The sequence below is a fragment of the Kogia breviceps genome, chromosome 2 (assembly GCF_026419965.1).
Source record: "Kogia breviceps isolate mKogBre1 chromosome 2, mKogBre1 haplotype 1, whole genome shotgun sequence".
Lineage (NCBI taxonomy): Eukaryota > Metazoa > Chordata > Mammalia > Artiodactyla > Physeteridae > Kogia > Kogia breviceps.
Window position 1 is genome coordinate 75,399,947 of NC_081311.1, and position 15,380 is coordinate 75,415,326.

Here is a 15,380-nt window from a genome sequence, read left to right on the forward strand (position 1 = left end):
GGAGATAACTGTACACACTCAACAGAAATTAAAGAGTCTGAATTAAAAACACTGAAAATACTGTGCTGGGGAGGATGTGAATGAAGCAACTGTGTCTCTCGTATGTGGCTGGCAGGGGGTCAGTTATTTGGAAGGACTGAGAAAAATTTGCCCACACCTGGCAAGACTATTCAAGAAAAAAGAAAAGCACAAATAAACAGTATCAGGAATGAGAAGGAAGCTATCACTATAGATCACATACATATTACATAGATAACAAGAGGAAATGGCAAACAACTTTGTACATTTCATCTAAAATTTCAAATTTATCAGGATAAATTCCTAGAAAACAGCACTTTACATAAAACAACTCAATCGAAACTGACTCTAGAAGAAACAGAAAATCTGAACAGTTTCACAATCATTAAATAAACTGAACCAGTGATCAGAGATCTTACTATATAGAAAAGTTCAGGCCCAGGTGGCTTTCAGGAAGTTTTGTCAAATATTCAAGGAAGAAATAATTACAGTCTTACAAAACTTTTCTAGAAACAGAGTACAAAGGAACACCTATAACTTGTTTTATAAGCTAGTAAAACCTTAATAGAAAAGCCCAAGGGTGAGAAAGGAAGTATAATATATACAGGCAATCTTACTCATGAACACAGATGGAAAACACCTGAAAAAAGTACATATATAATATACACACCCATACACACACAAATAAATACAAATACGTAAATAAATATGTTTGTGTATGCATGCAAACCGAATCCAGCAATGTATAAGGATAATATAACACATCATGACAGATTGGCATTGACCCCACGAATGCAAGGGTACTTCAGACAATTAACCTAATTCATCAATTTAACATATTAAAGATGGGAAAAAATCATATAATTAATTATCTCAAAAGATATAGTAAAAATATTTGATAAATGCTCTCAAGCATGATAAAAACTTGCCAAGTAATAATAGAAGGTAACTTTATTAACTTAATAAAGGGTATTTATAAAAACACCTATAGCAAATACCATACTTACTGATGAAACACTGAGAATGTCTCCCTTGAAATAAGAAATATGGGCCGGAAGTCCTCTACAATCACTCCAGTCAACACTGCACAACAAGTCCTAACAAGCACAGTAAGACAAGAAAAATAAAGATATAAAAATTGATAAGGAACAAAACTTCTACTACTCATAGATAACAGAAAAATGCGAAAGAAACTAGAAATATATTATTAGAATTAATTGTGCTCAGCAAGGCTACTGAACACAAAAATTAACACACAAAAATCAGTCTGATTTCTAAATACCAGCAACAGACAACAAAAATAAATAAAAGATAGTTACAATGGCATAAAAAATGCAAACTACCTAGGAAAAAAAAATCTAAAAAAATAATACATGAAAATCCACTGTGTGAAAAAGTATAAAACTTAATTGAAAAACAATAGAGACCAAAATAGATAATGTCATGTTCAAGGATCAGAGGGCTCTGTACGATAAATATGTACATTTTCCCCAAAGTGACCTTATAGATTCAATGAGATTCTAATAAAAACTCACAAGTTTTCATTAAACTTAACAAGCTTATTCTAAAACTTATATGAAAGTACAAAGGCTGCAAACAGCCATGACAATCTTTAAGAACAAGGTGAGTGGATTAATTCTCAGAAATATCAACTCCTATAATGTTACAGTAATATTAGACTGTGATGTGATGACGTGGTGACAGACAGCCTAATCTGCTGAACAGATGAGAGCCCAAGGAGCAGACCTGTGTGTGTATGACATCTGATGGATGAGAGTGGTTTTGCAGATCTGTGGGTAAAATATGGACTTCATAGTAAGGCAACACTGGAAAAAAGTGAAATACAATCCTTACATCACACAATACACAAAACCTCTTCCACTTTTATGACTGGGAAAAAGCAAAGCTATGTATGAGGTATTCAGAAGATAATACAGAACAATAGCTTTAAGATACCCTTCTCTATTATGAGGTCATAAATCAGTAATAAAAAGAAAACATAAAGGAAAAAGATTAATTGAACACATTAAAGTTAATTTTTATTCATCAGAAAGTACCATCAAGAATGGGAAAAGACAAGCCACATCCTGGGAGAAGTTACTTGTAAACATTTAACCAACAAGAATTGGTACCCAGAATATGTGAAGAATTCCTATGAACTTATAATAATGGGCAAAAAGACTGGAAATGAAAATTATAATTACAATTCATGCCTACAGCCCACTAGATTAGCAAGAATTAATAAGCCTGACAAAATTAAGTATTGCCAAGGATGCAAAGTGAATGTCTTATAGTGCTGGAGGTGGTCCACTTTGGAAAGTAAATTGAACGTACACACAGCTGATGACTTAGCATCATTACTCCTAGAGAAATTCTCGCACACTCCTAAGAGACATGCACAGCAGTATTCATAACACTGCTTGTGATAGCAAAAGCAAATAAGTAAACAAAAAAAACTATGAATGATCCAAATATCTATAAATAGAAGAACAATACTACAGTATTTTCATTCAGTGGAATACTAGTCAATAATGAAAATGAATTAATTTTGAGATTAACATGAGTGAACCTCAAAAACAAAATACTGAAAGTTAGAGTATAATGAAATAATATGCATACAAATTCAAAACAGGCAAAATAGTCATTGGGTAGAGATACATACATAGTTGGGAAAACTGTGAAGAAAAATGAGTGAAAAACTATCACAAAAATCAGGATAGTGACTATTATGGAGAGAGTGAGGGTATGTGATCGAGAAAGGGCACACAGAGGCCTTTCACTGGTAATGTTCTATATCCTAATCTGAATAGCTGGTGCACTAGCGTTGGCTTTATTATCCTTTAAAGTACACATTTACATGTCATACACTTTTCTGTATTTATGATATTTTATAACAGAAAGAAATTAACTTATCACATTTTCATTTAACTTTTGGTAATAAAATATTTTATTGGTACCTTTTACTGTCAAAAACAGAGTAATGTTTCCATTGCTTAGCTTCCATCTTTAAATGAAAAGCTTTTTTTTTAAAAAAAAAGGAGAAAAAAATCATTTGATTCTGTCAAAAAACCAGCTACAACTCACTTTTGCAAATAATTAGGTTCTCTCACTTTAAATACCTTAATTCACTGGTCTTCACAATAAATAACTGTATATAAAAAGAGACAATGGCCTGAACAATTTTGCAGAGAACATTTTACACATCTTAAAAAACTAAGCCTAAATGCTACCCCAACTAAAAACTTGTAAGAACATTTAGTAAGAGTTATTATAAAATTGAATTCATGTAGCACCAAGAAATTTGGGATTTATAATATTTCAGATGATATGATTTACTGAGCAAAAAGGGTAATGATTTGTCTTCTATGAATTTTCAGGGGTTTCTATACAAATAGAAAGAATTCAACATAGGTCCCTTTTAAAAGCCAAAGGTTCAAAAATCTATGCATGCCTTTCACCATATCTCCAATTTGTGGATCTTGACCATATGGTAAAAGATCCATGTGTGATAAATAACACAGTACAGTCATATCTGAATATAATTTCTTATTCATCTTGTCTCCTTAATATAATTTACAGCTCAATTAAAACATCATTCTATCTGCAGGTTATATATTTCTCTAAAATATTCTGTAATTCAGATTTCCATTTAGATAAGCTTCCCCTCCTCCCCTTTTCTCGAATCAGTATGATCTTATGGTATACCTCATTAAATTGGTTTTTCTTCCTTCAGTGAAACTCCCCCTCAACTCAAAGTATTATAATAACACAGATGTAGCTTAATTAACATATTAGAAAAAAAGGATAATACATACATATGGATCCATGCTAAATAAGACAATACAAAGCAAAAAACACACGACACCATGCTATGTTCATCTATTCTGAAACACTACAAGAAGGCCCTGATAGGGCCCTGGCTCATGTAAACTGATGTCCCAGACACCCCGAGTGTCCCATACTCCAGCATAATTAACTGTTCTGTTAAAGACGTTTCCATGTTTATTTCTGTTTGTTCAAAACAGTCTACAGCAACTTTGACTCCTAATCCTGAACATGATGTTAAATTAGTAACACATTATATTTTTTTTTTTTTTTTTTTTTTTGTGGTACGCGGGCCTCTCACTGTTGTGGCCTCTCCCATTGCGGAGCGCAGGCTCCGGACGCGCAGGCTCAGCGGCCATGGCTCACGGGCCCAGCCGCTCTGCGGCATGTGGGATCTTCCCAGACTGGGGCACGAACCCGTGTCCCCTGCATCGGCAGGCGGATTCTCAACCACTGCACCACCAGGGAAGCCCCACATTATATTTTTAATCAAGCCACAGATTATAACCTTAGTATTTTCTACTATTACCCATTTGTTTAAAAACAGACATTGAGGGGGCTAGGCAACAACACAAAGTTGAGGGATTTTTGTCTCTGCCTTCTCTTGATTAGTTGGGGATTTTAGATGTGTCATTTAATTATCCTCTGCTTCAGTGAAAAAGGATCCTTTAAGCAACTGCCCAAAGATCTTAATTTAAAACCAAGCAGGTTGACTCAGTGGTTGGTAGGTGAAGAGCCCTTACCTACACACTCCATCCATAACACACCGTCCTCTCTTTGGGAACAGGATGCTCCCAACCCACCTTCAGCACAACACATTCCATCCCTCAGCCCAGACGCAAGCAGGACACACATCAGAACATGAAGCCGGGTAAAATTAACTCAAAGCTACTCTTAGAACAAATACCAGATTTTGATTTGTCAATGATTCCATAGTGAAGTATACTCATAAAACAGAGACTTTGCATTGCAAAACTTGCTTTTTCTTCTCACACTAAGTTAAATTGCTAAAGTAATGTCAGCAAGAACACAAAAGATAAGCATGTCTTCTCTGAAAGAGGCACTGCATCTGGAATTGGAATTAAGGCTAAATAAATAGTGCTGGTTTGTGGTTCAGACTAACGTGTCACTGATTACATTAACCAACAGATTCGCTATTTGTCCTGTATGCCTGTTTGTGAAGATGCGTCTCTATCTCCTCCCTGAAGACCAGCATTCCCAGGTGTGAGTGAGAGGCCTCGTTCATGGCTTTGGACTGGATGCACATGCGGTACTGCTCGGGGGTCAACTCATCAGCACAGCGTTTCTCATGCCAGAGGTGGAAAAGACCAGGAACCGGAGTCCGAATCACAATCAGGTCACCATGTAAGTATTTTCGATAAAGATGAACATCTTCTCCACCCCAACCTTTTACTTCCATATCAAATCCACCTGCAGGATCAAAACTCACACTGTTAAATAACTGCCTGGCAGCCAGAGCACAGTCAAACCTGATAAAGATTTAAACATTCTGCTTCAAATGAGATGGCACAGTATAATCCAAAGACACCTGAAGTAGAGGACTGACATCCTGGTTTAGAAATCCAGTTACTAGCTGACGTCTAGAAGCTCACAATCTGTTGTTGAGAGTATCAAAGTGATATTAAACATTTGAGAATACTTTGTAAACTTCAGAGTTCTACAGAAAACCTCTAGAAAGTCAAATAAAGGAGAAGGAAATATAAATCACCCACAATATCACCACCATTAATGTTTTATTATGTTTTCTTTCTATCCTTTGAGATCCAAGTTCTTCTGGGTCACAGAAAACTTTCCAGAGGGGAAAACGGAAGAAATGGCCAAGGTGGACACATAAAGTTGAGAATGGGCACACAGATGATTTAAAGCCATGGAAGTGGGTGAAATTACTAGAGTTTACAGGGAAAACAGGGCCCACATCTAAATGCTAAGAAATGTCAGTATCTAGAGGGTAAACAGGCAGAGAAAGACAAGTCAGCAAAAGAGACTGGGAGGCGGCCCCAGAATTAGGAGAAAATTCTGGAGAATGTGCTATCACAGTAGTGAAGTGAGGAAAGCATCTTGAGAAAAAAATGGTCAAGTGTGTGCTGCTCAATTAAGAACTTAAAGAGAATCAAGTAGACCTGGCAATGTAAATGTCACTTAGAGCCTTACTTAGAGCAAGGGAGATAGAGTTCACACTAGTTTCAAATTGGTTTAAGCTGAATTAACTTTAAAGAAGCATGGAGAATACAAGCTATTTTGAGTTTTTTGAAAAGCTAGAAAAGATTCTTAAAAATGGAGAAAAAAATTCTTAATTAAAAGCTAGGTTTCCAAATTATGTCTTTTGTCAAATAATTCTATGTCACTTAATTTCACTCTCATAGGATGACAATAATCCTGAGATCTCTGAAAAATATTACTTTAAATAGTCACAGCTTTACTAAATGCTATGACTGATTATATCTTAGCTTTTCTTCCTTGCAGATGTGAATAAGCTCCTCAAATACTGGAGATGGTACACACAGTGAAAATAAACAGAGGACTTCCGGTTTCTGGTCCAGTATGCACAGACCTTAGAAGTCATCACTCCATCCTTATAACAAGTAAAAAGGTGAAGAAACTGAAAACTCAACAACTCTTTTCAGATCCCTCAGAGAAATAAAGTCACAGGGCAAACTGTGAAGAGACAGATAGGTGGGTAAGACAGAATCACAACTATTAGGGAAGAAATGGACTAGTAGAAATCTCCAGGGGAACCAGTACTGGGGTAGGAAAATCTGAACTGTAGAATTGCTAGAGGCTCAGTGGAAAAGTCTAAGAGTTGAAAACTCCAGAGAGGCCTGCACACTTCTGTGAGTTTTACCCCTAGGTCTACCAGGTTCTCACAGTGAAGACTGGAGAAAAATCCCTTAGCGCTTTCAGAAGGAGGGGAAAAGTAACCATTCTGAAATATGCAAAACAAAATATAGGGCATTTTGTTCTTCTTAATAAGGCCTGTGCTCAGGAAAAACTGTTTTATCAGAGTCTAACCTATCTGGAGGAAGGGATATACCCAACTCCAGCCCACTCTAGCCATCCTGTCCCACCTAAGACTGGGGGCTGTGTCTGTGAAACGATTGTGAAGTTCATGGTCCAGGCTCACAGGTTCACTAAAGATGGACTGAGACCTTATCATAGGACTATAGAATACTTCCTCTTCTCCTGCACCTTACCATCACTAAAGGCCTATTTACTGCAGTTTCCTTTACCCAGTACATCATGTTCAGCTATGAAGAAAAAAATTAGGCAAACTAAAAGTCTAAAAACAGTTTGAAGTGAGACAGGCTGGGAGCCGGGACCCTTTGCTGCAGTGCTTCAGTGCTAACACCTGGACACACCTCTCCTTGAGCAACAAAACACAAAGAAATGGGACGAAAAATAACTGCATGAATGTGCAGTTGGGGCAAATTATGGATAGAAAGATACAAAAGACCAAAAAACCCAACTGCCACTTCTAAAGAGCCTGGAGCAAAAATTGGGTGTCAGGAGCAAAAGCAGGGAACTGTGCATGCCCCCTGAACTCAACCCCACCAAGGGGTGGGCAGACCATCTAAGCCACCCCTCTGGCCCGAACCCTGGACACACGCCTACCCTCACCCCATATAAGGAACAAGCTCACCCTGCCTCAGCGAGTGAGCTAGCAAGGGAACCTGTCATTTGTTCTCACTCCCTGCTGCTGCAGCAGGGGCCCCAATAAAGCCTTGCATGAATTTCTTGTCTGGCCTCTAGTCAATTTCTGTTGATTGGGGAAGGCTAAGAACCCTGGTCAGTATCAGAAGGGAAAGAGCAAACATCGGAACCAGACTCAGATATGGCAGGGATGCTGGAACTAAAGCACTGTGAATTTAAAACAACTATAAGTAATATGCTAAGTGCTCTAATGGAAAAAGCAGACAACATGCAAGAACAGGTAGGTAATGTAAGCAGAGAGATAGAGATCCTAAGAAAGAATCACAAAGAAATGCTAAAATGCAATGTAACAGAAATGAAGAATACCTTTGAGGGGCTCACTAGTAGACTGGACTTGGCTGAGGAAAGAACCTCTGAACTTGAGAACAGGTGAATAGAGACTTCCAAGACTGAAAAGCAAAGAGAAAGAAGACTGGGGGTGGGGGATGCGGAGGGGAAGAAAAGAAAAAACAGAACAGGATATCCAAGAACTATGGGACAACTACAAAAGGTGTAACATATGCATAATGGGAATACCAGAAGGACAGGAAAGAGGAACAAGAACAGAAGCTCCAAATGAAAGAGGCTAAACTGCAAACAAGTGCTGCTGAGAGGTCAGGGGCTCCCTTTCTCACCCAGCCCACATTCATAGGGTAGAGGCTCTCCAAGAGGGAGTAGGCCCTTCTGCTCCCACCTAATATCCTGCTCATAAAGCAGGGGTGTCCCTCTGAGAGAAGTGTGCCACCATCTCCACCCCCAGGTCTGGAGCAGAGGCTCAGAGCTTTTTCTCAGGGGAAGCAGCATCCAGAAGAACAAATGCTCCAGAGCTTTTCCCAAAGGAACTGACTTTATTTAAAAGAGAATGTGCAGAAATTCAGGCCTAAGGGGGCTCTTGAAAATACTGGAGATTTGGTGGTAAACAATTAAGAGGAGGCTGGTAGCCCCATGAGAACAAGCTAAAATGTAGGCCAGCCAGTTTACCAGAGCGAGGCAGGCAAAGAGACAGCTAAGACGAACCCTCCTGGGGTCCAAGCAAACCTCAAAAAAACTTGCCTCAAAAACTACCCTGCAAAAGGGTTTGGTTTAATTGGTTCAGACTATGGAGCAATTTATGTCCCAGAGCACTGTCAAATCAGCGAGCAAATTAGTGCAGCCTAACAGCCTAATAGGTAGGAGTGACATCAACAGGCATGGAAAGAGACAGTCAAAGAGAGCCCCACTAAATCCAACGTCATCCCAGGATGGCTGTGCACATGCCCTGATGAGTGATACGAAAAGCTTCATATTGTTGGGAGGCAGAGGGTAGGGAGACAGAATTCACTAAAATAGTAAAGCCAAGTCAATTAATAAATGAATAAGCAAAGTCAAAACAAAATACAAGCCCTAGAGGCAGGCGAGTCAATATCTAGAATCAACACAAAATATTATCTAAAATGTCCAGTTTTCAAAAAAGTATTGAAAGAATACTGAGAAGTGTGACCCATATACCAAAAGAAAAGCAGGCAACAGAAACTGCCTGTGAGAGCAGTTTTAGCAGATGTCAGTTTTAGCAGATTTCAAAACGACCATTATAAATATGTTCGAAGAATTAAAAGAAATCATGCTTAAAGAAGTAACAAAGTAAGAAGACAATGTCTCATCAAGAAGAGAATATTAATAGAGAAATGAGATTCTGGAGTTAAAAAGCACAATAACTCAAATGAAAATTCACTAGAGCAGCTCAACAGCAGATCTGAACTAACAAAAGAAGAATCAGTGAACCTGAAGATAGATCAATTGAGATTATGCAATACAAAGAAAAAAGAATGAAGAAAAATGAACAGTCTCAGAGAAATGTGGGACACCATTAAGTGCTCCAACATGTATCTAATAGAAATACAAGGAAAAAACAATGAGAAAGGAGCAGTGAGAAACAACAGAGGTCAGAAGGCAGTGATGTATCCTTACTATTTTATTAAGCAAGAAATCAGGGAAAAAGGCATTAGTTTCATGTAATAGTCTTTTTTATTACTATTTGCTGATTTTCCGTCATTTGTTACAGAAATAAAAAGACAAGCTGGAGGACTTCCCTGCTGGCGCAGTGGTTGAGAATCCGCCTGCCAATGCAGGGGACATGGGTTCGAGGCCTGGTCAAGATCCCACATGCTGCGGAGCAACTAAGCCCGTGTGCCACAACTACTGAGCCCGTGTGCTGCAACTACTGAAGCCTGCGCGTCTAGAGCCCATGCTCCACAACAAGAGAAGCCACCACAACGAGAAGCCTGCGCACTGCAATAAAGAGTAGCCCCTGCTTGCCACAACTAGAGAAAGCCTGCGTGCAGCAACAAAGACCCAACGTGGACAAAAAAAAAAAGACAACGTGTAGGAATTTCCAAAACAAATGGCTGATTATAAAAATGAAGGTAAGATGGACCTAAAAAATACACAAAATGTATTCTATTAAAAAATGTATACACCATATATTCTAATACGCTGTGGAAAGGTAGCCCCTGAATGAATCAGGAGACATGGAATGAATGAATCAGGTTTCAGCCTGCTTCCTTAAACTAGGCTCTGATGCTTTAACTTTTGCTGGGTGAGACTTAAGGTACAGTGGGGCAGGTAGCTTAGATGAGATTCTTCATGGTTAGCTTTGGTTTAGGGGAGTGGATGACTACGCCAGTGATTCCAAGTTCCCCACTCCAACTTCAACCAGAGCTAGAAAGAGTAAGCGTTTTTCCATTTGTTTTAAATACTGGGATTTTGCATTATGTTCAAGAAAACGGTGGTTTCCTCTCCAAGTAAAAAATATGAAAGCCCTTGGACTAGATAACCCAACATTATTTCTAGCTGTAACAATTCATGAGTATACCACCAAAGCTAGGTACAGATCTTTCGTAAGAGTACTCGAAACAACTGCAAATATGTGTATTTTATTTTATCATTATGACCTCATTTTTCTATTCAAAGACACTAATTATAAGCTCACTTTGCCTTTCATATTTCCAGACTCTTCAGCTAATCTCAGACATTCAAAATTTAATAGGAAAACATTTAGATCTGAGACCTTTTAGAAAAATGCCATATTACAGTATACACCTAAAGTCCTATCCTTAAATGTAAGGTATACTTACCAATGGTCAGGAAATCTGATCGATATTGACAAGTCATTCCAAAGCCAAAATCTCGCCAAAAGCCAGAATCCTTTTTGTGAACCTTAAGTTTAAAAAACAAAATTCAATTTAATCCCTCAAAAACTAGAAGTAGTTTCAATCAACAATGAAACAAATTAAAATATTTTCCAAATAACTTTTTCCTGTCATTTATGTGACTGATAATGGATCAGATGCCTTTATATTATTAAATCCTTACAAAACCAACACAAATACAGTAATCCCCATGAGCGTAGGATTCTTGCTACTTCTTTTTTGTTGTTTTGTTTTGTTTTATGAATTTTGTTTTACTTTTTTTATACAGCAGGTTATTAGTTATCTATTTTATACAAATTAGTATGTATATGTGAATCCCAATCTCCCAATTTATCCCACCACCACTGCCCCACCCCCTACCCTGCTATCCCCCCTTGGTGTCCATACTTTTGTTCTCTACTTTCAATTTAGTTTGTTCAAGCCTTGTACAAGGTGCAAGCTGAGGGTACTAATAATCAAAGAATTTGATGCCTGACCTCAGGGGGCTTACATTCTATTTAAGGAGGACACCAGTTGCACAAGCACGTACCATAATACACTGATCATTTCTACACAGTAGACCTTATTTGGTGCCTGGCCAGCATCCATTCCCCTACCACTTCACTAACTGTGTACAGTTTTGCTCTGGTCATTACCTGGCCCCATGCAGCTCGTGAGCTTCAGGGACGCTCCTTCCACTGGCAGCATCAGACTGGGCTGCGAGCATGCTACACCAGTGAGACGGTCTCACCCTACTCACTTAGGAACTGATTAGGCATTAGACAAAGTTCAGGTCAACATGCTAAAACAGGAGGGCTATTGGGAACTTTGGAAAACGAAGCCCCCTCATTCTTCTGAGAGCTACTAGAAAAGACACTTGCTCTCTGTGGATGGTGTAGGGCAGAAGTAAGCAACTACCACCTGGCTTTGTAAATAACTGTACTGGAACAAAGCCACACTCATTTGTTTACAAATTGTGGGTATTTTTGTGGTACAATGGCAGAGTTATTAAATAGTTGGAACAGGGACTGTAGGGTCTGCAAAACCTAAAATATTTTCTATGTGGCTCTTTACAGAATAAGTTTGTCAACCCCTGGTGTAGGGTATAGATGTGAAGTTTGGAACTGCTACAGTCCTTTCCCACCATGAGGGAAACCAGCTTTAAAATGGAGCAGTCATCACTGAAGTCCAAGCAGAGAAAGAAAAAGAAAATCAGGGCTTTGATGACACTGAGCCTGCAGAATGAAGTGAAAGTTGAAGCTTGATAAACCTCCTTTTAAAATTCATACATTCAACAAGTGTTTAATCTGTTGGACTTGGTTTTGGGAGCTGGGACCCAGCAGGGAACAGAGGTGACAAAATCCCTGCTACCACAGAGCCTCCGTTTTGATGGGAAAATAACCAATAAATAAATATAGGTCTCAGATGGTGACACATGCTAGAAAGAAACGTGCCGTAGGCTAAACAGCAAGATAGAAAGCCTATTTTAGATATAATGGCGACAAAAGGCCTCTATGAGGAGGTAACGTTTGAGCAGGGACCCTACTGAAATCAGGGAGTGGGCTATGCAAATATGTGGAGATCATTCCAGAAGCATGTACAATGGCTCTGAGGGAGGAGCTCACTTGTAGTGTTTGACAAACAGTAAAGAAACAACTGTGGCAAGAGCTCAGAAAACAAGGGCAAGAAGAATGAGGCCCCAGGTCAAAAGCAGCTATTACATTTTCCAAACATAAGTGGTATTAAAGTATTTTGGTAGACTTATGGCAATGATCTAGAAGAGGCAAAATGTTAGGACAGGAGAGAGTGAAGAATGGCTGAGGGGCGCCCTTGTTTAGGCATGAGGGATGAGCTCCATGTAGTTCACTACAAAAGGACGAGCTGGCCTTATGAAGGAATGTGGCAGTTCCTCCACTGGGACTGGAGAGAGGCTGAGAATGTGATACAGAGCCAGTGAGGCTGATGGATCTCATGACAGGAGAATAAGGAAGTGAACATCCAACTGCCTCGCTTTTCTAAATGAAACAGCTACGTGGAGAGTGAGGAGTGGGGAGGGTTGCTGGGAGGTGTGAGAAGGACAGTGTGGCGGGCTTGGGGACAAAGAGTGGGTGGACTAGGGTAAGGCACAGGATTTCAGGGCAGTCTGGGACTCCTGAGGCCTGTGGTCATGTTTAAAACTATGCTGTGTAGTGGGACCGTGTGTCTCTCACTCTCCACATTCTGTTGCTCTGGGGCCTGGTTGACAGAGTTGCCCTTAACCAGGTTAGGGTTCTAAGAGAAAACACTGGAAGGAGTGAGGGATGAAGGAGGTGAGTGTATGGCAAAAAAGAGGCTGTGGATAACAGCTGACCATGGAGTCTGAGTTGGGTAAGGAGAGAAATGAGGATATGGATGTGAGGAGGGTGACAGAGAGGAGAGAGACGGGCACCTCACCCAAGCTGCAGCATTCTGAGACAGCTTCCTCCAAGAAATGAACTTAGAGCTGGGATCTGAGAGATAAGTAGGAGTTAGTCAAGTGAAAGATGTGCTGGGAGAAAGTTCCAGGCAAAGGAACAGTTTACACAAAGGCCTGTGATGGAAGAGCACTGTGGGTGAAAGATGGTGGGACTAAACACTGAGGTCAGAAGTAGAGGTGCCCACAAATGTGGAGCAGGGCTCAGGAAACTTTTATAGAGAACTGGACAGTATATATTTTAGGCTCTGCAGAACATAGAATCCCTGTCTCAACTACTCAACTCTGTCACTGTAGTGTGAAAGCAGTCATTAACAATTAAATAATCAAATGAACACATTGTATTCCAAAAAACTTTAAGGCCACTGAAATTTGAATTTCATATAATTTTCATGTGCCATGAAATATTATCCTTTTAAAAATATTTTTCAACCATTCTTAACTCACGGGCCATTCAAAACTAGGCAGCAGGCCGTATTTGGCCTGCAGGCCACAGACTGCTGACCCCTGGCCTAGAGGGATCAGCAAGGCCACGTCCCAGAGAACTACGTGTGCCTGGTCACATGGTTTGGGCCTTATCCTAATGGTAATGGGGGTTCTCTGAAGAGGAGCAGCAAAGGAGTAATGTGATCAGATGATGTTTTTGGAAGATCATTCTGGATGATAAGGGAGAAGAGATAAGGAGAGAAAAGAGGTAAGAAGGCAAGAATGGAGGCATTGAGGCTGGTTAAGAGGCAACAGTTATAATCTGGGGATAAGAGGCTGGTGGTATAGACTGTCATGGTATGTACAGAAAGAAAAAAAAATTGATGCACGTAGAAAAGATTTAGGACACAGAATTGACAGAAGTCAGCAAGTGCCTCAATGGGCAGGAACAGGGGATGAGATGGATGGATCATCCAAGGATGACAGCAGACTGTTGTCCTGACAATGGGTATGTGACGGTACCTCCCCCACAAGAGCAGGAGCATGGGGTTGGGGGCGGGGGAGGACCAGCCCAGAGATGGATGATGTGGAGCTAGGTTCTGCACACAATGAACTTCAGTGATCTGTAGGGCAAGCACAGATTGGAAATTCTTGCAGATAGCAGGAATATAGGAATATACAGGTCTGTAGAGGAGGCAGCTTTTGAGAAGAGTGGGACAGTCTGAAAAGGCTGCTGTGCAGAATGCGAGAACTACTCCGGAAAACAGAATGAACCAGGCAGTACTGAGGACTTCGCTCAAGTAGGAGCTAATAAATGAAATACAAATTTTCCTGTAACATTTGGTGGGGGGCGGAAGGCTTCTTCCTGAGGGCAGGGCAGGACTTTTTGTTAATTTTGCTCGCTATTAATTTTGCTCACTGCTATATCCCTAGTACCTAGAACAATGCAAGGCACAGGATAGGTTTTCAATAAATACTTGTTAAATGAATAAATTTATAGAGGCATAAGTTTTGTGGCAAAACCAAGATTGGGCTCTAATATTCTTATCTCCTTTGTCAAAAAATATACAATATATATAATCCTGGTGCAAAGTATTAAAACATCCACTCTGACATTTCTACCCCAGGCCAATTCTGATTTTATAAATATTATGACTTCATTTATAACTTTAGTTTCTTTAAAAATTCTTCAAATATTATCAGACTTGGGGAAAAGAGTCATTGGTTTTGTTTTAAATCAGCACATCTTCACTGAGTAAAGTAGAAGGAAACTCATATTGTTTACAATTCCTGATTGTTAATATTTTATTGCATTTTACTCTTTCTCATAAGCATGTGGGAGATACAGCTATCCACACGTAACCTACATCTCCAGCCCTCAGCTGCTCACAGACAGCAGGTTCACGAATGCCCCTGGCAACCTGGCACTTTCTCTTGGACATCTGATAACCAACACATACCTACCATGCTCAAATTGAAGTCTTGATCTCTCCTCTTGCCACTCCTGTCTTTCCCTCACTCCTCACATCTAATCTATCAGCAAGCTCTGTCAGTTCTGTCTCTAAATCATAGCCAAACCTTTCTCCACAATCACCATCCTCACCCAAGCCACAGCACCGCCCCTGGTCTACTGCAAAAGCCTAACTGGCTACTTGCAGCTAGAGCCACACATAATCCATTCTGCAAAGAACAAAACTCCCAAGGCTTTCTATCACACTTACATAAAATTCAAACCCCTTACAGGGGTATAGCAAGCTCTATATGACCGGGCCCAGCTCTGTGCA

At 39.7% G+C, this 15,380-nt stretch overlaps 1 protein-coding gene across 9 annotated transcripts in view; it reads right to left on the reverse strand.

Moving 5' to 3' along the window:
* CSGALNACT2 (chondroitin sulfate N-acetylgalactosaminyltransferase 2) overlaps positions 1-15,380 on the reverse strand; it is a 63,528-nt gene that overhangs the window by 9,797 nt on the left and 38,351 nt on the right. For 6 of the 9 annotated variants that reach the window (XR_010838979.1, XR_010838978.1, XR_010838976.1 and 3 more), the window contains 2 exons: positions 10,665-10,746; positions 1,026-1,115 (listed from right to left, as the gene is read on the reverse strand). Coding sequence is in view for 3 of the 9 variants with exons in the window: in XM_059055063.2 (XP_058911046.1) it covers positions 4,982-5,274; positions 10,665-10,746 (375 nt within the window). In the remaining 6 variants the exon portion in view is untranslated. Of the gene's footprint in view, positions 1-1,025; positions 1,116-2,031; positions 5,275-10,664; positions 10,747-15,380 lie in introns of those variants that run through there. The other 3 variants (XM_059055063.2, XM_067025625.1, XM_067025628.1) reach the window with 1 other exon arrangement.